The sequence below is a fragment of the Dendrobium catenatum genome, unplaced genomic scaffold, assembly GCF_001605985.2.
Source record: "Dendrobium catenatum unplaced genomic scaffold, ASM160598v2 fragScaff_scaffold_621, whole genome shotgun sequence".
Taxonomy (NCBI): Eukaryota; Viridiplantae; Streptophyta; class Magnoliopsida; order Asparagales; family Orchidaceae; genus Dendrobium; species Dendrobium catenatum.
In genome coordinates, this window is record NW_021319083.1 from 27022763 (window position 1) to 27046206 (window position 23444).

A 23444-nucleotide genomic window follows, 5' to 3' on the forward strand; every position below is an offset into this window, starting at 1 on the left:
ATAACTATTATAACTAAAATTACACTCTATATATTCAATTTTAGTCTACTCAAAAGAAAGCCTTTAGACTCTAAGGTTGACCTCCGTAATTCAACTTTACCTTCAACTCCCTCTCAAGTCTTATCAACAAGAAAAATATCATCAACAAAAAGCATACACCTGAGTATAATCTCTTACAAATGTCAAGTGAGAACATCCATGACTAAAGAAAAAAGATATAGGCTTAAGGTTTATCTTTGATATAATTCAACTAAAATAGAAAATACTTGGTCAAACAACCCTGTGTTTGAACACAAGTAACAGCTCCAGCATATATTCTTGATGGCTTGAATATAAGCATTATTAGCCCCTTTCTTTTCTAGAACTCTTCATAACACTTATGTTGGAACTTTATCATATGTTTTCATTAAATCAATAAATACCATATATAGATCCTCCTTATTCTCTCTATAATTCTCAATCGAAGCTATAATCAAACCTATAAATAAATGTATCGCTTCCATAGTTGGCCTACCCAACTTGAATCCAAATTGATTTTGAGAAACATTATTATCACTCCGCAATCTATGCTGCATGACTCTCTCCCATAGTTTTAAAGTATGACACGTTAACTTAATTAATATATAATTTACACAATTTTTTGCATCACCTTTTTTCTTAAAAGTAGGAATCAACACACTCATTCTCCACTCATCTGGCATTATTTTAGTCTTCAAAATAATATCAAAAAGTTTAGTAATGCAAGAAATTCCTTCATCTCCTAAGCATTTCCACACCTCTACTGGAATATCATTAGGTTCAACAACTTTTTCATACTTTATTTTATTTAAAGCATCTCTAACTTCAGTTTAATTAATACATAGATCAAAATAAAAATCTTTATTTTCATTTAGGGTGATAAGGTCACTAAAGTCAATCGCATTCTCATAATATTCATTGAAGAGTTTATAAAAATATCTTATCCATCTTTGTTGAATATCCTCTTCTAATATAAGCACCTATGATGCACGGACACGGACACGGCGACACGGACACGACACGGACACGGACACGGACACGGGACACGGCATTTTTTAAAAATATAGGACACGGGTGCGGCGTGGACACGGCATAATAATTTTTAATAAAATATATAAAAATTAAGGTAATATTATATTAAAAATAGCAAACAATATTAAATCAAAGTCATGATAACTTGTTTAGCTTATAACATAAAGATGTTTAGTACAATGATAATGTAAAAACAAAGAAAGGGTTTAGACCAACCTGTTAACAACTTCGCCCTCGCCATCTGATTGGCTCTACCAACGTTCATATTATAGGGCTAGCTTATTCTAATAAGAGTGAGTTGCTTGTTTCCTACAATGATGAGCTAATCTACATGTTTCAGAAAGAAATGAGCATTTTTATACATTCAAAAACTATCCAAGCTGAGGCATTGCAAAACCTTGATCAACCACAGGTGTATTTAGGACATAGAAATTCACAAACAGTAAATGAAGATTTAGGTAAAAACAAAGATTTAGGTAAAAATTGAAAACATCATTGTTTGGCCTCACAAAACACTAAAAGTGGAGATTTAGGTAAAAACAAATAGAATAGGGTTGCAAGTTGTAAACTCTCTACCTTTCTTTTGTTCTTGTTAACCAAAATCAAAATAAAAAAAAAAAAACTAAAACAACCAAGTTTCGAAATCTAACTTACAGAAATGAAGAATGGCAAAAAAAATGAGAGAAATGAAGAATGGCAAAAAAAATTTCTAAATCTAACTTAAAGAAATGAAGAATGACAAAAAAAATGAGAGAAATGAAGAATGGCAAAAAAATTTCGAAATCTAACTTACGGATTTTTTTTTCCAACCGATGGTTCGGCGACGGTGCGGAAACTGGATGCGGCGATGCGCGGGTGCTGCTGCTCGCGAGTCGCGTGAAGACTGCGATGCTTTCACTCGAATGAATGCAAAAGAGGGATTAGGGCGGACTCGGGAAGACTGCGGTGCTTTCGCTCGAACCGGTGCTTATCTATTTTTAATTTTTTTTTTAAGTTATGAATAGCCGGACACGCGTGTCCGACTTAAGTTTTCTTAAAAACAGTCTGGACACGATCAAAACGTGTCGGACACATGTCCCCGCCGTGTCGGGCGCGTGTCCGTGTCCGACACTGCACTGCCTCTTAAAACGGAGTGTCCGTGCATCATAGATAAGCACTTTTTTATCTTCATCCTTAACACACTTCACTTGAACTAAATCTTTACTACACTTATCTCTATGTTTGGCTAACTTATACATATATATTTCACCAACCTTAATATCTATTCTACTATATAAATGATTAAAAATTAAAATATTTGCATCTCATATTGCTTTCTTAGACTCCTTATGAACCTCTTTAAATCATTCTCAATTATTAAAATTTTTCTATCTAAACCAATTTTTATAAAAAATCTTCTTAATTTTTATCTTTTTTGGTATATTTTGATTCTACCACAAACTATATTTACTATTTGGTGATATTTCAAGTACATTTTTTATAATATTCTTAATAATACTAGCTACTTTTTCTTACATAACATTAGCTTCCTCATGCAAAGACAAAATCTTAACATCTAGTATATTACTCTCAAAATAAATTTTGTTAATATTCTTTAAATGAACTCATATAATCCTAGAACAACATTTTACTTTATTTTTTTCTGCCCCTTCATCTTAAATTTCAAAACTAATAAGCGATGTTGGGTATATAAGTTTACTTAGAATAACTATACAATCTTTGCACTCTAAACGATATATTTTTCTTATACGAAAATAATAAATATGAGTTTTACTATATTCATTCTTCTAAGTGATGGAATGCTCATCTCTTTTCTTAAATAAAGTATTGGCAATTACAAAATAAAAATCTAATATGAACTTACCACCTTTATTAGTCGCTCCAAGCCCATAGACACCATAAATATTTTTAAAATCATCTAACTCTCTACCAACATGGACATTTAAATCTCCTTAAAAAAATTCTTTAAGAGATATCTTTCGTATTGATTCTTCTAATTCTTTCAAAAATTTTAATTTTGAAATCATATCCAAACCTACTTGAGGATAAGCACTTATAATATTAATAATCTTAGCATCAACAACAATCTTTAAAGCTAATTCTTGAAGAATCCAGTCATGTCATTTTTTATGAAAACCCAATAAATTTTATAATAATTGACTTGAATGATGATAATATTGAAAACACAAAGAAAAAAATTTTGAAAGAAAATGAGGATAATTCATTACCTAATGAATGAAGATAATTGAAGATCCTTTCTCGCAACTTAGGAAAAACCCCCTAGAGAGAGAGGCTCCACTTTTCTAGAGAGAGAAGCTTTCGGAAATTTGAATATTTTGTTTCCCGCATCTTTAGCTCGCCTCCGATGGCGGCGGAGGTACGCCGGAATTCTTCTGGCTCTGGCGACAGTCGTATTCCTGCTACGACGACATTGAAGATCCTTCCTCGCAACAACCAGGGTGTTTCGCCTCCGGCTTTTGGCGATGCGAACAATCTGTTTGAACGTGAGACGAAGATGAGGTTTAAATCTGCTAAACCTCTAATGATCAGGGAAGGAGGTCTCTTATCTCCTAAAATCCATTATGATTGTATTGGCAAAGGGAAAAATGTATTGTTTGATGATACAAACAAGTCTTGTAATGAGGATTCATCAATTTGCAGAAACCGAGAATATGAAGAAACTGGAATTATTCTGGAATCTGTTAAGAATTCTTCTTCTGAAGTGGTTAAGTTCAAGAAAATATTGAAACATCACAAACAGGTGCTGCTAAAAATATATCTGAGAAAATCAGAGAAGAAGATGCTATTGTTCAAACTCAAAAGAAGAAGGATGATCTGGAAAATGTCTGGATTTGTGAGTCAGCAATGCAGGGTAATTGCAATTCCAATGAAGAAAAGGAGCTATTCATGGCTAATCATCGGGACAAACCAGTAGTAAATGCATGGAAATTGAAGCCTAATTTCAAAACAGTTGATTTTGATTATGGAAAGGATTTTTCTGAAGATGGGATTGTGAAGCTGCATAAGCAAAATGAATTGGAAAACTCTGACAGATTAAGGAAAGCTCTAATAGTCAAAGTGTTTCGGGATTTCATTCCATACCATGTCATTAGTATGGAATTGAGGAAGTAATGGAACCAGTTTGGTAGGATCCATATGACGCTACTTGGCAGTGGATGGGTATTATGTGCCTTTGAAGAACAAGAGGCTATGGAGGCAGTTTTGAAGAATGGTCCATGGTTCGTAAGTGGAAGCATTATTGGCTTGGACAAATGGTCTCCTGATTTCAATCCTTCATCTTTGAAAGGATTAACTGCTCCAATATGGATTAGGCTTCCTAATCTACCTTTGCAATGCTGGGATAAGATCAATGTTTGCAGGATAGCTTCAAAGGTTGGTGTTCCTTTCCTTATCAATGAAAATATGTTTCAATGGGGGCGGCGGGAATATGCCAGTGTTTGTGTAAGGCTTAATCTTGAAGGCCAACTTCCTTTAGGAGTATGGGTTGAACGAGAATTGGGAAAATTTTATCAAAAAATATGTTATGAAAAGCTACCATCATTTTGCTTTAAATGTGGAAGGATTGTCCATGTGGAGAAATTTTGTCAGGTATGCAAGGAGGAACCTGTACATACTTCAAAAGATTTTGAAGAAATGCCAGTTAATAGATCTTATAATTCTACAAGAATAGAAGCTGTAGAGGGATCAGAAGATAAAGAGAATTTCAAAATCAAGGATGTTGATAATAAAGGTGTATATGGGCCATGGGTTCACGTGGATTATGGGAGGAAAAATGGGAGAAATGGAAAGAATGGGAATTTCAAATTCCAGTACAAACCAAGGCAAGTATTTACAGTTAAAAATAAATCTGATGTGAAAGAAGGAGATCATTCAAAGATTCAGGATTTTGTTGATTCAAATGTTGCTGGTAAAAGTAAAGATGATAAGATTTCAGTAAATGCAGAGGAGCCTAATAGCAAGAGTAATGAAGATCTGGTAGAAACTGGCAGGAATTGTTTAATTATTCAAAAAAATGAAGGGTGCAATCTCAACAAGTTTAATGTTCTACTCAATCTGAGAGAAGGAGGAGAAATTGTTGAAGTAGTAGATGATATATCTGTAGCAATCTCGGCTACATATTTAATTCCAATTTCTAATGTAAAAAAAGTTGAGATCAATGATAGCAATTTGGAAGTCCAAACCAACAAGACAGAGGCAGGTTCAAGCAAATCTAAGAAAAAAGGTTCTAAGCAATTAAAAAGCTTAGGTCCTATAAGAATTAATCCAAGGAGCAGGAATGGGGACAATGAAATCGAAACCAGGGCGGGGAATCTCTTCCCCTTAGACAATTAATGTCTTCAATCGGTTTTTGGAATTGTAAGGAACAAAGAAATCTAAAGCTTCTCTATTTGCAAAGGATTTCATTAAGGAGTTTGGGTTATTTTTTCTTGGTTTAGTTGAAACTAAATTGATGGTGGTGGATAAAAATATTGTGAATTCCATTGTAGGGGATGGTTGGGACTTTTATCATGTTCCTTCAGAAGGACTATCTGGAGGTATTTTAGTTATCTGGAGACAAAGTTTGGCAACTTTTAAATTGCTGGAAGCTTCAACTCAAATGCTAATTGGAGATTTGGAAATTATTAATAAAGGCACTTGGAGAATTGCTACCATTTATGGGAACAAAGATGTTTACAAGAGAAGGACTCTATGGGAGAGATTGGAGCATCATTTGATTGAAGACCTCCCTATGGTGATAGGGGGGGATTTTAATTGTCTTTTATCCAAGCAAGAAAAAAAGGGAGGAAGAGACTTTGTATTTGGCTTGGGACCTAAAGAGATGAAGTCTTTTATCATGGGAAATGATTTGCATGAAGTGACATATGTGGGGCCAAAGTTTGCTTGGTGTAACAACAAGAAGGGAGCTGAGAAAATTCTTGAAAAATTGGATTGATGCCTAGTCAATTCTAAAGCCTTTTCTTCAAATAGATTGGTTGTGAGGCATTTGGCAAGAATGGCATCGGATCACTGTCCGATCTTGTTGAACTTGTTGGATCTTATAACAACAAAGAAGAAACCTTTACGGTTTGAAGAAATGTGGACTACAATACCTACTTCAATAGCAATAGTAAATAATTCATGGGAAAGGAAAGCTTCAGGAAATCCATCTCAGGTTTTAAATCAAAAGCTTAAGAGAACTTTGAAGAACCTTCATTATTGGAGTAAAGCCAAATTCAAATCTTTGAATTTATCAAAGGATGAACTTAAAACAGATATATTAAAACTGCAGGAGATGGAATCAACAGATGGATTCATCCCGGATCAAATTCAGTGGGAGCTTAAAGTCAAGTTGGAAGAACTTAATTCTGTAATGGCTCGACTAGATTCCTGGTGGAAACAACGTTCTAAAATCAAGTGGTGGGTGGAAGGAGACACAAATTCCAAATTCTTTCAAACGTATGCTAGTGGAAGAAGAAATATCAACTTCATCCATAAAATCAGAAATGAACAAGGCATTTTGGTAGAAGAACAAAAAGACGTTGAAGAGGTGTTGTTTCAATATTTCAGCAAGAAATGGGAAAAAAAGAAATGTGATCTAGAGAATTGGCCGGCTTCAATATCTACCTTGAACAGTGAAGATAGAGAATTGTTGAGCAAGGAGTTTACTTTTAATGAATTGGAGGGTGTTATCAAGATGCTAGGGAAGAACATTGCTCCGGGTCAAGATGGTATGTCATACTCTTTTTTTAAACACTATTGGCATATTATAAAAATGGACATGTGGGAAGCAGTTAATCATTTCTTTAAATATGGTAAGATGGATGAATCTTGGAAAGCCACCAATATTGTTTTGATTCCTAAAGTCAAAGCTCCTATATCTCCTTCAAACTATAGACCAATTAGCCTATGTAATTCGGTCTATAAGATAGTGGCTAAATCCTCAATAGAATTTTATTGGTCATTCCAAAAATTATTTCGGTAGAACAAGTGGCTTTCTTGAAACGGAGATCACTCTTTCTAGTGGCACAAGAAATATTTCACAGGTTTAGACATTCTAAATCTTCAAAAGGAATGGTAGCATTCAAGATAGATATGGAGCAAGCATATGATTCTATGGGGTGGCAAACCTTGGTTAAAATTCTTGATTACTTTAAATTCCCTATCAATTTGGCTAACTTGATTATTGAATGAGTCATGGAGCCCAAATTTTCTATTCTCATCAATGGATCTTATTCCAAGAAGATTGAAGCAAAATGTGGATTTCGTCAAGGTTGTCCTCTTTCTCCCTTTTTATTTGTTATGTGTACTCAACTTCTCTCCAATGCATTCTTTCTTAATGGAAATACTATTGGTATTGGAATTTCTCCAAATGGACCAAAAGTTTCTCATCTTTTGTACGCCGATGACATTATTGTCTTTTCTAATGCACAATTAAAATCTATCAAAATTGTTAAAAAGATTCTTATGGATTTCTGTGGTTGGACGGGGCAAAGAATGAATTTACAGAAATCTTGTATTCTTTTTGGACTTTCTGTGAAGACAAGGTTGAAGAAAAAGATTTGTAAAAAAATGAAGTTCAGAGAAATAAAGGAGTTCATGTATTTGGGAATCAAAGTGATGCTAAGAAGGATTTATAAATATGATTATCAATTTCTTATTGATAAAGTGATGAGCATGCTTGGTGTTTGGGGAGGTAAACTCATCTCTCTTGCTGGAAGAATATCTTTGGTTAAATCAGTGCTTTTATCTTATCCTACTTTTCATTCTACAAACTCATTGGTTCCCAAACAAGTGCTGTTAGAAATTGACAAACTATGTAGAGGATATATATGGAACAAATGTGATGGAAATGCAGGTCTTCACTATGTTAATTGGGATATTTTGTGCAAACCTAAAAGATATGGAGGTATGGGCATTAGTTCTTGTTCTAATAAAGCTGGGCCGTTGAGATCTAAGCTTGCATGGAGATATATTCAAGAGAAAGAATCTTTACTACATAAAGTTTTATTTCCGAAATATGGGAGTAATATGGCAGAGGATTCTGGGAGAAGAAATGTCTCGGTTGCATGGAAAATACTTTGCAATGGATTCAAATACTTGAAGCCAATTATCAGAAGAACAGTAGGAGATGGAAAAACAATAAATGCATATGAAGATGTTTGGGTTGTGGATAAAAGCTTCCAGCTTTGGCCTACTTTTATCAAACCAATGGAATGTAATAATTTAATGGTGGAGAATTTTATAAAGAACAGAGCATGGAACATTCAGAAGATGAAAGAATATTTTGGAGATGATATAATTAATCTGATAACCCTACTGTTTTATGTAACGGTGAGGATAATTTTGAGCTCATCTACAAGCTATCAGGGAAAACTATTTATGCACTAGCTTCTGAAGCAATGAATGCTGAAAAAACAGAAAATGTTATGTGGATACGATTTGAGAAAATGAAGATCAATCCAAGGGTGAAGGTTTTTTGGTGGAGATTGATCAACAATGCAATTCCAACTTATCATTTTCTTTGCTACAGGAGGATGCAAGGTTATGATAAATGTCCTAGAGGATGTGATGAAGTGGAGAATAATGTGCACATCATATTCCGTTGCAAAAAGATAAAAGAAGTTGTGGCTGTTTTAAACAAATGGGGTTTTGGGATTCCATATTTTAGCTCCATGGAAGATTGCTTCTTATGGCTGGATTTGCAAAATTCATGGATGAAAACTCTGTTTTGTAATTCTATATTCCAATCTTGGAAGGCAAGGAATATTTATATTCATGAAGGAAGAAAAATCAATGCGGTAATGACTGCTTCTCAAGCAGTGTGTAATTCAGCAGTTTTCAACAATAATGGCTGCGCAAATTCAAGTATAGAGAGTGTTAATCAACCACATTGGTTGCTGAATTCTTGGCATTCTCCTCCACTTGATTGGATTAAAGTGAATATAGATGCTGCTCTTCACAATTCTTACAAGGCCGGAGTAGGAGGGTCTTTAGAGATCATCATGGGAGATTTTTATTGGCTTTCGGAGAGCCTATGATTCATTGGGATGCTTCTGCTGTTGAACTTCAATCTATCCTTGCTCTTAAACTAATATTCAAGGATTGGATGACAAACTATAAAGGACTTATCGTGGAAGGAGACAACATGAATGTGATCAACTTCATCAAGGATTTCGTGAATAAAGGAGGTAACGAAGAAAATGACATTTCTTTTTTTAAAGCTTTTGATTATGTTATTTTTAAACATGTTAATATGGAAAGTAATAAGTTAGCGGATCTTTGTGCTAACTATGCTTGCTTTGGTTCCTTTTTGTGGAACGATTTGAGCTTGAGTGATGTCCCTCCTTATTTCATCAAATTGTTGAAAAAGGAGTCGGATGATTGTAGTAGATAGTTACTTGCTTTCCTTTTTTCAATAAAGCTTTATTGCTTAGTCTTCAAAAAAAAATGAATGAAGATATAATAAAAATTACCAACAAAATTAATGATTCATGACCTTTCTCAAGATATTAGGACTACAAGAAACATTAGGGAAGAGATAGAACATTCAGCATTTCTCTCAAAAATTGCACCTATAAATATAAATGAGATTTACAAGATAATTTTTAGATAATTATTATGGAAGAGAAATTTAATCAATTTATAAGAATTAATGTTTGGGAGCTAGTCCCAACACGCTATAATCAAAATATAATTAGAACTAAATGGGTCAATAAAAAAAGCTAGATGACTCGGAAAGTATTACTAGAAATAAAGCTAAGTTAGTTACACAAGATTACACGCAAATAAAAAGATTAGATTTTGAAGAATCTTTGACACTAATAGCAAGATTTTGAAGAATCTTTTCGAACTTTTCCCAATACTCCATCATGGCCCCCTCTTGAGTCAAGGCATAGAATTGCTCATGGAGGTCCGCTTGCCGAAAGTCTCAAAAACGTTCCAACAAACAATCTTTAAATTCTCCCTAGGAATAGATCGGATACGTAGCTTCTCTCCATAGAAACCAAGCTAGGGCTTTTTTTTCTAAACATGGTCCTGCCACCATGAGTTTTTTCTCCTTTATCAGACCATTGATGACATAGTAATGCTCCACATGGTGCACGCAACCTTGAGCATCTTTCCCTTCAAATACTGGCATCTTTAGCTTCCTTGATCTTGCATCCATCCCCCAATGGTTTCTTCCTCCATTGGTTCCTACCGTGTAGTGGTGGTGCAATTCTCTTTCTTCTTCCCTTGGCGGATTTGGACCCCATGGTTCGGCCCAAACATGGCTTCTCTTGTCCATTTTTCTTACTACCCGAATGTTCTCTAAAAGGGGTAGGTCTCCCCTCCTCTCGCTGCCCGTTCTTCCGGATACCCTGATGCACCTCCCCTTGGGTTTCCCCAGGGTGGTCCACTTCACATCCTCCTCCAGAACTTTCTTTCCCTTCCAATCATCCCTAAGAGTAGCAAGTGAAGCCTTCAATTGCATCTCGATCAACTTCTTTATCATGCATTTCATGCTCTCGAATTAATTCTCAATTCGATTTTCCATGGATGATAGTCTCCCTTCCACCGTTGTGAACCTCCCTTATATCCCGGAATATTTTTCGTGCATCTCAGCCCTGAATTGTTCCATCTCTCCTTCCACAGCCTCCATCTTCTTTGCTATCATTTATGGATCCAGGTTACAACCAACAAAATCAAACAACAGAAAACGACGAGATAGTCTTTAAAAAGCCAAAAACAGCCAAAATGGAGGAGACATGCAACAGAATTCAGCGAGAACTTGAGATCTTGGTCGAAGACACGACTCTGATACCAATTTAATATGCCTTAGAGTCAATTTCAGTAACCAAAGAAATCCACAAAAAGCAAGCCAAAAATAGCATATTTAGTGGGAATAGAGGCTAATTTTTATTAATAACACAACAAGAAATAAAAGATACAAGCGATTTACAATTAGAGAGGTGGATCGACTCTCCCAAACAACCTAATCGCCACTAGGAAGTCCTCACAAAAGAAAAACCACAGAAAACTACAACAAACTCAAGACATGCATGCCCCAAAATAAACCCTAGATCCCTCCATAAATAAGCTGTCAAATTGCCTAAAAAACATATTTGTTTCCTTATTAATTTTCCTTTTTTAATTTAAATTCAATTTGGAAATATTTCCCACTTGATTTAAATTTAATTAGGAAATCTTTCCCTCTTAAATTCAATTAGAAAATCTTTTCTAATTTATCCGCCCTTTAATTCCTCTCCTAACATAATAAATTAATTTTTTATTGAGCCCCACAAGGGGGCCCAAATCTCCACCTTGGTTCTTGCCAGGTCCGCCCCACCCTTTTCTGTCTCCTCTGCTGCCATATCAGTATTATAGGTAAAACCCTTGGAGAGTTAAGCCAGAGGCCTGAGTGGTTAAGGTTTTATAATTTTTATCACATACTTCTTCCACCAAAATGCATGCTCACCTTTTTATTATTTTTCTAGAAATAACTAGAAATTTGTTTCTTCCATAAAAATTGCAAACGATGCATGATGTCATGACAATTTGGCTTGTTGACAATTAATTATAATTAATGAAAGATTTATATGTAATTGCAATTAAATTATTATTAGTATCCTTTTTTTTATTCTTAAGCTTTTAATATGATATTTATGATATTATACTTAATTTTTTGATACTTTCTATTAAAATAATTGACACATGTTTTTTTATTACACATTTTATATTAAAATTTTATAAAATAAATTATTTTTGGCTAGGTGATGTCACTATATTAGCGTCTCACGTCAGTATCCATGCTTTATTAATGAAAATATTATTTACAAGGAAGCATAGCATAGGTAATAGCCAATTACATCTTAAAATTTTCTTAAAATAATGGTCGTCTCAAAATCTATATCAAGAAAGGAAAGAATATACCTCAAGTAAAGCATCTTGATGTTCCTTGCATGTGGTATTTAAAATACGTGATAGGAGTTCTTGCTGCCTCCATCCTCTAAAAATGCGTTGGCCATGTATATGTCTCCTGTTTCTTATTTTTCTACACTCTGACCATCTATGATATTCATCAGACCTATAAAATTTTCCATAATAGAATGATAATACATCGCCCATCCTTTTAGTCTCCATAAATTTCTTTACCTGAACGAGATTTTTTCCAAATATATAAAGGCCAAGAAGGAAACTTTGCTTTTCTGCATCACTCCAAGATAGAGTTGACAAACCAGGCAATGGATAAAAGTCCCCAAGATTCCTATTCTGCAGAAAAGACAAACAAGAAGGCTTCTGACCCTTATCACCCACCATATGATTTGCTGGAGGTGCAACATGAATATCCTGATGTAATGAGTTGAGAAATTCAACATTGCATGCAAATCTCTGAAGAAGTTTGCCAGCAAGTTCTGGGTTTTCAAGAGCAGATCCACTGGGGTTGAACTTACAATCAACTTGAGTACTGCTAGTGTCAAGTAAATGTGCTGATCCTTTCATGCCAACAATACCCACATTGGAAGATTCCTCTTTTTCATATCTGATCTTGATATTATCAACTGCACACTGAACCCAATTAACTGGAATTGCTAATCCTACTCCAAATTTATCAATGGCAGGCATTTTGGCATCATCATATGAGATCTGAAACAGCACTGATTTTGCTTCTGCTGGTGGGATTTCAACCTGATACTGCTCTCCTACACGAGGAAATGGAAACGATTCATCATATATATCACAATTTTCGGGCAAACATGAAGAGTGTGAATCATCATCAAATGGCTCTGCTGAATGATTTCCGTTACTTTCTTGTTCGCTAGTATCCATCTGTGTAATATGGTAGGAAAAAGGTCATGAAAAATATAGATTTCGAGACTAATGAGACTTAAAAGCTTCATGAAACTCAGGCTGAATTACTGACGATCAAACGTGCTGAAGCTGCAGAGTAGATCAAGTAAGTCGATAGCAAATCACAAATACGAAAGCCTTTGTTGACAGTCGACACAAATTCTAACACTTGGCTGTGCTTCAACGTTGCAATAAACGAAACTGATTATATCTGCCTTACCCTTCAAAGTTTCAAACAGCTAGGATAATGAGCTTCTCATGAAATAAAAAGCATCAAATGCAAGGAAATATGTCAGTCAGAACTTATTACAACAGAAACTGATTCAAAGCCCCTCTTCAAGATTCTCTTATTACAAAATTAGTTGGTTACACATAAGCACGAGAACATGAAAGACAATAATTATTATACAGAAGACTAGTGAATGGGTGAATATAAATAGAAGTCTGATTCATGTATGCATGGCAACACAAATTTTGATACATGGAAAACCAGAAACAAGCCAGACTCAGAGTAAGTCGAAGCAAAATTCTGCTCAGTTAAAATTCCAATTATTTCCAAGTCAAGAATCTCCATTCAACATATATTACGGAGACCTCAGTTTTTATTCTTATCCACAACGCTAAATTTTAAAGTATGTTTCCGAGAAACTTGGGATGATCTAAATAAACAGATTATTTAACTTCATATAAATACTTAATCAAAAATTAATTATAAAAAGCCAGAATGGTGTGGTAAGAAACAATTATGGATAATGGTCATAATTTAAATATATATATATAGCCAACTAACAATAAATTTAATAGTTATTTCAGTATTGCAACTTTTGAAAGGAATATTTATTTCATCTCTAAGATTATATCCCAGTAATGCAAAAGCTAACTAATGCATTGATATAGCACAAACAGAGCACTTTCATCATAACACAAAATCAAAATTTGAGATGGCATCATCATGAATTGCACTTTGCAAAACAAGATCCAAGACTTGTCTTGACCGAATATTCGTGCCGACTCGACTCGAATCGAGCCAAATTGAGATTAATTGGGTCAAGTTGGGCTCGATCAACTAGATCGAACCCAATCAAGCCAATTATACTAAAGTCGATTAGAACACGAACTCAAATTGAGTCAAAATCAGCTCATTTGGTCAAATCCAATTCAAACCGACTCAATTTTAAACTCAATTGAAACTAATTGAGCATGGATTGAACTCAAATTCAACAAAATCCGGCTCATTTGGTTCAACCCTAGTCTTATTTTTGACTTTGCATGTTCCCAAATCAAAAAATTGTATCATTGGCTGAGATTATCTTAACCAACGTGATCTACCTCCCCCTACAAATCCCGAGAATTCTGGAATTTACGACAACTCAAGGAGTCTAGATATGAGGGAATGAGGTCATTTGTTTCTCTTCTTCATCTCCCAAAAAAAAAAGAACTTGAGTGAGACAACCAAGGACTTCCTCCTACGTGTAGCATCTATAGAGATCAGTGACTTTCATGCGTGCATACTAGGACTAAACAAAGAGATCAAACCTTTTGTTTTCATGTGATTCCTAGGACAAAAAGATGACCAATCACCTACTCTTGGCATGTGTTCCTAGGCCAATCGAACAGAAGAGAGTGACTAGGGTTCATTTCTTCTAGATGAAGCCGAGGGATATTAAGCAGCTCGCTGAAGTCTCCGTTTCTGGGCTTCTATTCACATGCATGTTCTTCTACAAGCGCTCCTTCCCAGTCTCGGGAGGTCAAATCAAGGACCTAAGCGTTAGGGGTAAGTTTGGATGGAACCAAGGCCGAAAAGTGGAGCGCAAGGGGATAGAGGAAAGGAGCTACCATTTTCGTCGTCCGAAATCAAGAGGAGCTACTACAGCTTCTCCTTTTCATGATAAAAAAAAAAATCAAAGATCTTCTCCTTCCTCTCATATCAATTCCAGTGAGGTAACGACGAAAGCGACGTCCAGAGCAACCCAAACAACGATTGTTCCCAGATTCAGTCGCATTTATCTCTTAATGATAAAGGTGTTATGGTTGGAACCATCGGACGAGCTTTGATGAGGTATATGTCTAAAACTTAGGAAGCTTTAGGTCTCCTGACCATTGTGGATGTATGTATGACACTCCTCAAGCCCTTAGGTCCCTAGAAAATTTGTTCCATGATCCCCAAAATCCCATGTGTCTGTTGTCCTCTCCACAAAACCATGAAAATCTGATGATTTTCCATGGGTTGCTCCTATTTGAGAGCTTAAAGAGGGTGGTGATGTGTGCCAGGTTATTGGGCTCGTTTCCAATGACCTTATAATGCATGAAATCACATTCATATTGCGTCCCGAACCTTTGCCTACAGTCAAACCTTGGGTTAGGAGTCAACATTTAATTCCAACTTGAACCACGATGCCTAGGCTTTGATTCATGCAATGTGCATCCCTCTCGTAGTAAATCACAAGTTAAAGCAAAAGTAACTTAATGATATAGGAATTTTACATCATGTAGCATTCTCATAGACCATCAAAGCTATGTTGTAAGTCCTATAGTAGGTGAAATCAATCAACTTTATTTTAGAAATTTAGGATTATGATAATTATGTGCTCTAATTTCTAAAACTCCTAAACAAAAATTACAAGTCATCTTCATGCACATCTAGGATTCATAGATCATGCCAACTTGATCCTAAAATTTTCCTAAAGTCATACATATGATAATCATTTTAAATTATTTTAAATCATTCTAAAAAAATTAAGAACCCTCCTTCAAAAGCCCTCCTCCCTCATGTATGATACTTTGGAGCCTCCCAAGATTTCAAACATCATTGCATGAACTCTAGGATCTCCTAGGAACTACCACAATCTTAGATAAATCCTAGGTTGCCCATCCCATTCGTTGAGCCAAAATTAATGAATAATACTTGCCTTTAAACATAGAACCAAAATCCTCGTCTCTTTCATTTGCTTAGCCCAAATTAAGCAAATGAATCTCTCTCTTTGAATATAAAAGTTCAAAGAGCTCTTATGATTGATTGCAAAAACTACATCTCTATGTCCTGATCGTCAACTGCATTAGCTTTACCCAAATTAAGCAAATCAAATATGCATTCCCTTGAGCACAAAATTGAAAGACACGTCATTGATTTGTAACATCAAAGATACAAACCATCCCTCATTCTTATGGTCCCAAAATCCTTGAAAACCCCCTTAACCCCCATAGTCTCCAAGTTATAGGTTACACTCTATTTTCCATAGCTCCAAGACAAAAGGAAATTCCCCAACCCTTTGTACAAAAACTTCAAATTGTATCATATTTTCCCTTAGACTAAAAATTATAGGAATCTTTCATCACCTTAGCTCCAAAGCTTTAGGTCTCTCATCACCATGGTTTAAAATTGCGCAATATGAGGCTCGCCTTGAGGCCCGCCTTTGCGCAATTCTAGTAAAAAACGCCTCGATGCTTACGCCTCGAGTTTTTGTTATGAGGCTTCGGCCTCAACTTGGTTGAGGCCCGCCTTAAGGCCCGCCTCGCCTCACTGGTATGAGGCTTACGCCTCACGCTATATATATTAAAACTTACATAAATCTTGAAGTAAATGCTCGACATTGGACTCTATAGGAGAGGAGGAAGGGGAAAGAGCAGTTCATCATAATGATGATTCAAATGAAGAACCCCTTAGTGATGACAGTTCTGATGATTTATGAGTTGTTATGTGATATGTCATTGTTATTTATTTTTAGAAATTGGAATTATATGTTAATGAAAAGAATATTGGGATTTGGGAAAGATAGAATTTTGAGTTGAACTATATTTCATGTTGTCTTATTATTGAGATATTTTGATTTCACTTCATATCTTATGATTTTTTATGTTTTATATTATTCACTCATTAGTATTTAAAAAATTTCTAATTTTATGTTTACGCAATCTTTTGATTTTGAGGCTTACGCCTCAAAACGCCTTGAGGCTTACGCCTCGCCTCACGAATGAAAAACGCCTCAATACCCGAATACGCAATTTTAAACATTGCTCATCACCTTCATTTACTTGATCCCTAATCAAGTAAATAATCCTCTAACTTTAGGTCCAAAGACCTTAGTTCTTTCTATTATATCAAAATAAAATAAGAGTTTCTTCTGTTTGGCCTCAAAGCCAAAGTTTATATGCTTAGCCCAATCAAGTAACTTGATTTTTATATGCATGTGATTGACTGTTTATTTCACTTGGGCACTAGAAATATATGTTTTTTTTCCAAAGTTTCTTCACTTGATTTGTGTGGAAATGGCTTGGATATGCTTTATATGATAGGCTCATTGGACAAAAAAAAAAATCTACAACTTAAAATTTAAACAATCTTAAAAAATCAACCATGGGATAACACTTGTTTCTTAGCAAAATTGCAAGGCTTATCCAAAATAAGATAAATTTTCAAAATAAAAATAAATACTCATATCATGGCTACATGAGTTGCATGTAGAAGCTCTCAAATTAAGGACTAAATCATAAGAAATATGTATTGTGAGTCAACATCTACATGCCAGCAAAGAGGCCCGCACAGAACCAAGGCGCCAAAAGACACAAAAAGGCCACCCAGCACGAAAGCAGCAGCCAACGGGGAAACCAAGGAGCCAAGGCACGGAAAACAACCAGCACAGGAAGCCCAAAAAATAGCCACGGAATCCCATGAGACAAGGATAAATTTTAAAGAGGAAAAGGGGAGCAGAAGGGACAAGACCACTCCAATAATGAATCCAACTTATGAGCTTACTTTAGAACATTAATGAGCTACTAAACTTCAGCTCATCATTAATGAGCTAGCAACTTTAGAAATTAAGCTCAACTCCAATAAACCATCCTCTTCCACACATCACCATAGGCTCCAAAACCGTAGACCATAAGCCAACCCGTGAACCAGCAGCAGCCAAGGACCAATCGAGCCAGCAAACCAAAGGTCTACCAAGCCCCAAGCACAACCTACCATGATCATTGAATGCTTTTCCATCATTGGATAGCTAAAAAAACAAAAGAAAAAAACATACTAATGTTCAATAAAAATACAGAATATTTGATAGCATCAATATCACTTCATGTTGTTCTAATGAAATTCATTGCACTTATACCGAGCAGTAGTATATTCTTCTATCGAATATATTATTTGGCATATTTGATGGTATTGGCCCAATAACACAATCCAAGTTTGTGCAATCAATAAATGCCACACACTACCCAAATGTTTTGGAACAAATCGTATGCTCCATGGTTCTAAGGGTAGAGGTCTCAAGTTTGAGTCTATCTTCTGTAGAGTTTATAAGCCTATAACTAGCCTTATGCCCAATATATAAGAAATAATATTTAAGATATAATTATATCCTTTAAAAAAAATGTCAAACATGTGCTCTCAAAATCTTCCCATAAACATCAAAAAAACATAAAAAAGGATATTATTAATAGAATTCAAGTTGGATGGTTGAAGTGGAGGAATGCATGGGGCTTGTTGTGTGATAGAAAAGTCCTCCTAAAACTTAAGGGAAAATCCTATAAGATGGTGGTTATACCTACAATGCTTTTTGAAAGAGAAAAGCATAATATTAAGTTAAGTGTTGTAGAGATGAAGATGCTCAAGTGAATGAGTGGCTTTACTCTAAGAGATAGAACATTAAATGATCATATATGTGAAAAGGTTGGAGTACCTCTAGCTGAAAATAATATTAGAGAGAGTCGCCTTACATGATTTGGTCACATAAAGTGGCGGCCTTCAGATGACCCGGTTAGAAAAATAGATGTATTAGATTTGTCTTATATTAAGAAAGGTAGAGGTATAACTAAAAAAATTTGGTTAAAAAATATTAGAAATAACATTTCTTTATTATATTTAAATGAGAATTTAACTCTTAACATGACAACGGAGAAAAAGTATTCTTGTAGCCAACCCCAAATAATAGGATAAAGGCTTGTTGTTGTTGTTGTTGTTGTTGTTGTTGTTGTTATCGTAAAAATGAAGTACAACATTGTTATTTATGCAATCAAACATACGTGTCACTAATATCAAGGTATGTCTTATGTGAAGGACAAAAAATTATGGCATTTTGTCATATTTCTGCCCGTAAAAATATGTTTGGAGAAGAATACTCACATTGAATCCAAAATGAACTTCGAATTCAAAAACATGCGCTCTACGGTTGTAAAATGTCTCTAACTAACTACAATTACAAATAAATACAGAATCGAATAGCCCAAATCCGACTTTATTGGACGGAAACAAATCAGGGAATAGCAAAAGCTCAAGGCTGATCTAAAATGTAACCAATCACTAAGACGTGAGTTTAAAAGAAGTTGATATAAATAACAATTCAGGTAGCGCAAATATCTCACTACACAATTAAACTTGCTCAAAACCCAACCACCTCCTGCATCGAAACTAGTTTACACCGGAAAAAAATCTCACAGTTGCAGAGTAATTATGATATCCATAGATTTAATGGAATAAAATCTACAAGTAAGAATTCTATTTTCAACTTTGACATGCAGAGCGCGAAGAAAAAACGGGGTAGGGGCGGACAGGGTTAGGGGAGTGGGAGTATCTAGTGGTTGAAGAAAGAAATGATGAAGCGTCAGTCAAGGCCGACGGTAGGGTTGCAAGAGTCGAAAAAAGCAAGAAACTGGAGGCTTAAAGCTAGACCCAGCCCACTATAGCGGAAAGAACGGCATGGGACGAGATGGCTACCTACCAAGCACTGGTGTCCTGAATGAAGCTTGCCCGGTATTCTTGAGGACGATAAGCGGAGAGGTGGATAATAGAGCACAGAGCAGAAAGAACTGAGCGGCGGATGGATATACCATAACCATAGCAGAGAAGTCTTCGTCCGAACGCGAGAGCGTTTAGAGGAAGAGAGCGATGGCACGCGAGAAACAGAGAGAGCGAGCGAGAGAGAGAGAGAGTGAGAGAGAGGAGGGGTCAGAAACAAATTTAATAATTTCATAAATTATAATGGAATTAGCACGAGATAAACAGTTTTAAAAGAAATTGACGTGATTGCGATGGGCTTTGCAGTGAAAAGGGTTTGCTGCTTGCTGTTTGGTGCATTGCATGATCAAAATAACTGTGTTGTTAGATGGAGATTTTTATTTTTTTTTGGGTTCAATGAGCGCAGTGCATAATTCAGGCTTGGTACTGATTCTTCATTTTTAAAACGGCAAAATTAAAAAAAAAAATTATTTTTGGTGGAACCATTTTCGCTATATCACGTTCAGCACAACTCCATTTTCCATCGAAACGCAAAATCTATTCCCCATCTCCTTTTCTTCGGCAGTCCGTATTCATCCAGAGTGAAAAGCCTACCTTTAAGAGAGCGTGGGCTATTTTTGGTTTGTAGGCCTTAGGAAGAGCCTATGTCGAGTAAGGCCATTATTGGATAATATGGTGAGCATCAATAGACTTGGAGAAACTTACTGATGATTCTCTGTTAAAGAAAAAGAGAACTGACATAGGGGATCTGGTCATCAGACCCTACTATAGGGATGAAGGGGATAATTGTTGCTATTATTCCAGTTGTTGGAGGGACAACTGATGAATTTGAAGGGCTTTTAGATGAGGAAAGTCACTCTCATGCCCCTAAGAGTGAGAGACAACACTTGGAATAATTATGATATGAATCATTTAATATATTATATTAATACTAGGGTATTCCCTGGAAGCTATGCGATGTATAGCTTGAATACAACAAGAAAAGTACAAGAGCTTTTGCATCAGTGCTCAAGTGTAGTGTTAAATAGGTAAGGGTTCTCACAACAGGGATGAATATGGGGAAAAAAGTTAATCCATGAACCTAAACTTAAGATAGGAAGTTGGAATATAGATTTCCTTGCAGGAAAATTAATGAAATTAATATATATTATAATTCATAGAAAGAAAATATTATGTACATTCATAAAATTAAATAGGTTTGAGAGAATGCTAAAAAAATTAATAGTTAAGAATTTTTACTATGATATTCTAGTATGAGTCATACTTAAAATGGTGGAGATGTGATTATAGATAAGAATTTGAATGATACTATTTTAATAATTATTAGAATTCAAGATATAATTGTTATAATCCAAGAGCTCAAGATTGTAATTTTGATGATAACAAATATTATTAAATTTTTATTTCTTTTTATATTATTTTTGCATATTTGTCTTATGCACATGAATATTTTAGGTAAATCATATACCATGCAGCAACAACGAATCAAGACTTAATACTAAGTAGAATAGGTTTGATGTTTTAGAAGAGCCTATATTTTTATTAATTTATTTTTTTATCTTTTTTAGTCAAATATTTTATAAATATTGTATGCCAATTTAGCAACCATACACTCACACATGAGGGAGTGAGAATTTAAATTTCAAATTTTCTGAAGTTCATGTTGTTGCATCTTAAATTTTAAAACTATGTTTTTATATCATGTGAGTTTTTGAATATACCAAAATATTATTTTGTTGATTACTATTTCTCCTAATATATATTAGCTATATTTTGTTTGTATTATTGATATGTACTAATATTTCAGGAAAATCATAATCTAGACTGTCGAAGACTTCAAGACAGATTAGATTAGGGTTTCTTGAAATTGAAGTCTATACTTTTTTTTTATTTTTCTTGAGTCTAAAAGAGTATGATTGTAATTGGGTAACAGTGCACTCACACACTAAGGGGATGACTCAATACTTTTATTTTTAAAACTAATTATATTGTACGATTCTTGAATCATACTGAACAATTTGACATATATGTTCCTCCAAAACAAAGTTAATCGAATCATGACTTGGAAATTTTCTTTTGAAATGTTCGTACTGTACGAAGTTGGATTCATACATACAACATCCAAAGTATGAAATGAATACGTATTAGTTTATCTCGAACAAACTCACCATTTTTTAACTGATCGTACTGTATGAAGTGGAGTTCATGCAGAAGACGTTAAGAGTATGAAATGAGTGCATACCAATTTATCCCACACAAATAGATAATTTTTTAAAATTGTTCGTACTTTACAAAGTTATATTCATACAGACAACTTCCAGAGTACAAAATGGATTCGTCCATATTCGTATCATATGAAGCATAATTTGATTTTATAGTATGGAATGTATGATTTTGAAATCATACAAATGATGACTAATGTATGAAATGCATTCATACAGAATTGTATCAGACGAACCAATTCATTTTTGAACTGTTTGTACAGTATAATGTCAGTTCGTACATATGATGGATAGAGTACAAAATCAGTTCATACATGATCATAGAAGGATTTTTTAAACTATTTGTAAGTATGAAGTATGATTTTACTATACGATCCAAGTACGTTCAACTTGAAATTTTTAGTTTTTGGACGTTTTTTCTGGTCTTTTATATTTTAAAGTCCTAAAAACTGACTATCCTACTACTTTTATAAATTTTCTCTTAGGAGTGATAGAGAGAGTGTTTTGGGAGAGTGTTTGGGAGTGAGGGTTGAGAGATCTTGCAAGTGGAGATTTGGAAGGGTTCACAAGGTTGCTCAAAGGTGAGGATCTCTTTGTATGTTCTTCAAATCTTTACCCTACTTCTTTGAAGACTCTTGAGAGAATATTTTTGGAGATATGGACCAAGACGGTGGGAAAGGATGTAGGTACTCTGGCATCCTAGGAGGGTAAGAAAGGATGTTTGTACTCTACAGTCATTAGGAGGTTGAGAAAGAATGTTGGTACTATATAGTCACCAAGTGGGTGAGAAAGGAAGTTAGTACTCTGCCATCACCAGGAGGGTGAGAAAGGATGTCGGTACTCTACTGCACCAGGGTTTGATGGAAGAGAGGTTATTGCAAGGGCTTCTCCAACTTGTTGTGGGAGAAAAATGAGAGTCACTTTAGTATAGTGCAATACCTGAATGAGTCTTCACGGAGTGGACTTAGGTCTAGTTGAACCGAACCACTATAAAATTGGTGTTCTTTTGCATTTATTTTTTAGTGCTTTTTATTTTTTGCACATACTTTTAGTGGTTAAACAATTTTTTTTGTGAAATTTATTGTTCTGCTAAAAATCTTAAATCGATTTTATGAAAATTTAAGAGAATTTTTTAAATTACCAATTCACCCCCCCCCCCTCTTGGTTAGCCTTGGGATAAATCTATTAGGTCTAACAAACTATTCAAACTTTTAAGTGGTATTAGAGACTACTTTTAAAAATTAAGGATTAGACAACTTTTTGAAAAATGATCATTGCTACTTTTGGAAACTATAACTCTAGAAGGATATTTGACCACAAGACTAGAATTGTTTAATAACATTCCTTTCAATTTTTGGAAAACCCATGTCTACTTTTCTTCAATTTCTTGACCATCACATGTGGATTTTAGTACATAAAGGCTACAGTAGACCCACTAGACTGTTTGATATTATTAGAATTGAAACACCATTTATTGATTGGACAATAAAGGAAAAGGAATTAGCTCAGTTAAATACTAAATTCTTAAATAGTTTTGTCTATGGCCTTAAATCTGAGGACTATATGTGTATTTCAACCTATAGAACTGGAAAAGAAATTTGGGATAGACTTTG

General features: G+C 34.8%; 1 protein-coding gene across 3 annotated transcripts in view; it reads right to left on the reverse strand.

Moving 5' to 3' along the window:
* LOC110098153 overlaps positions 1–19825 on the reverse strand; it is a 30089-nt gene extending 10264 nt beyond the window's left edge. For 2 of the 3 annotated variants that reach the window (XM_020824881.2, XM_020824884.2), the window contains exons 1-3: positions 19593–19825; positions 12953–13100; positions 11962–12858 (exon numbers count right to left, since the gene is read on the reverse strand). In XM_020824881.2, coding sequence (XP_020680540.1) covers positions 11962–12858 — 897 coding nt within the window. In that variant the 5' untranslated portion in view covers positions 12953–13100; positions 19593–19825. Of the gene's footprint in view, positions 1–11961; positions 12859–12952; positions 13101–19588 lie in introns of all 3 variants that reach the window. The other variant, XM_020824882.2, reaches the window with a different exon arrangement.
* Positions 19826–23444: the final 3619 nt, after the last annotated feature.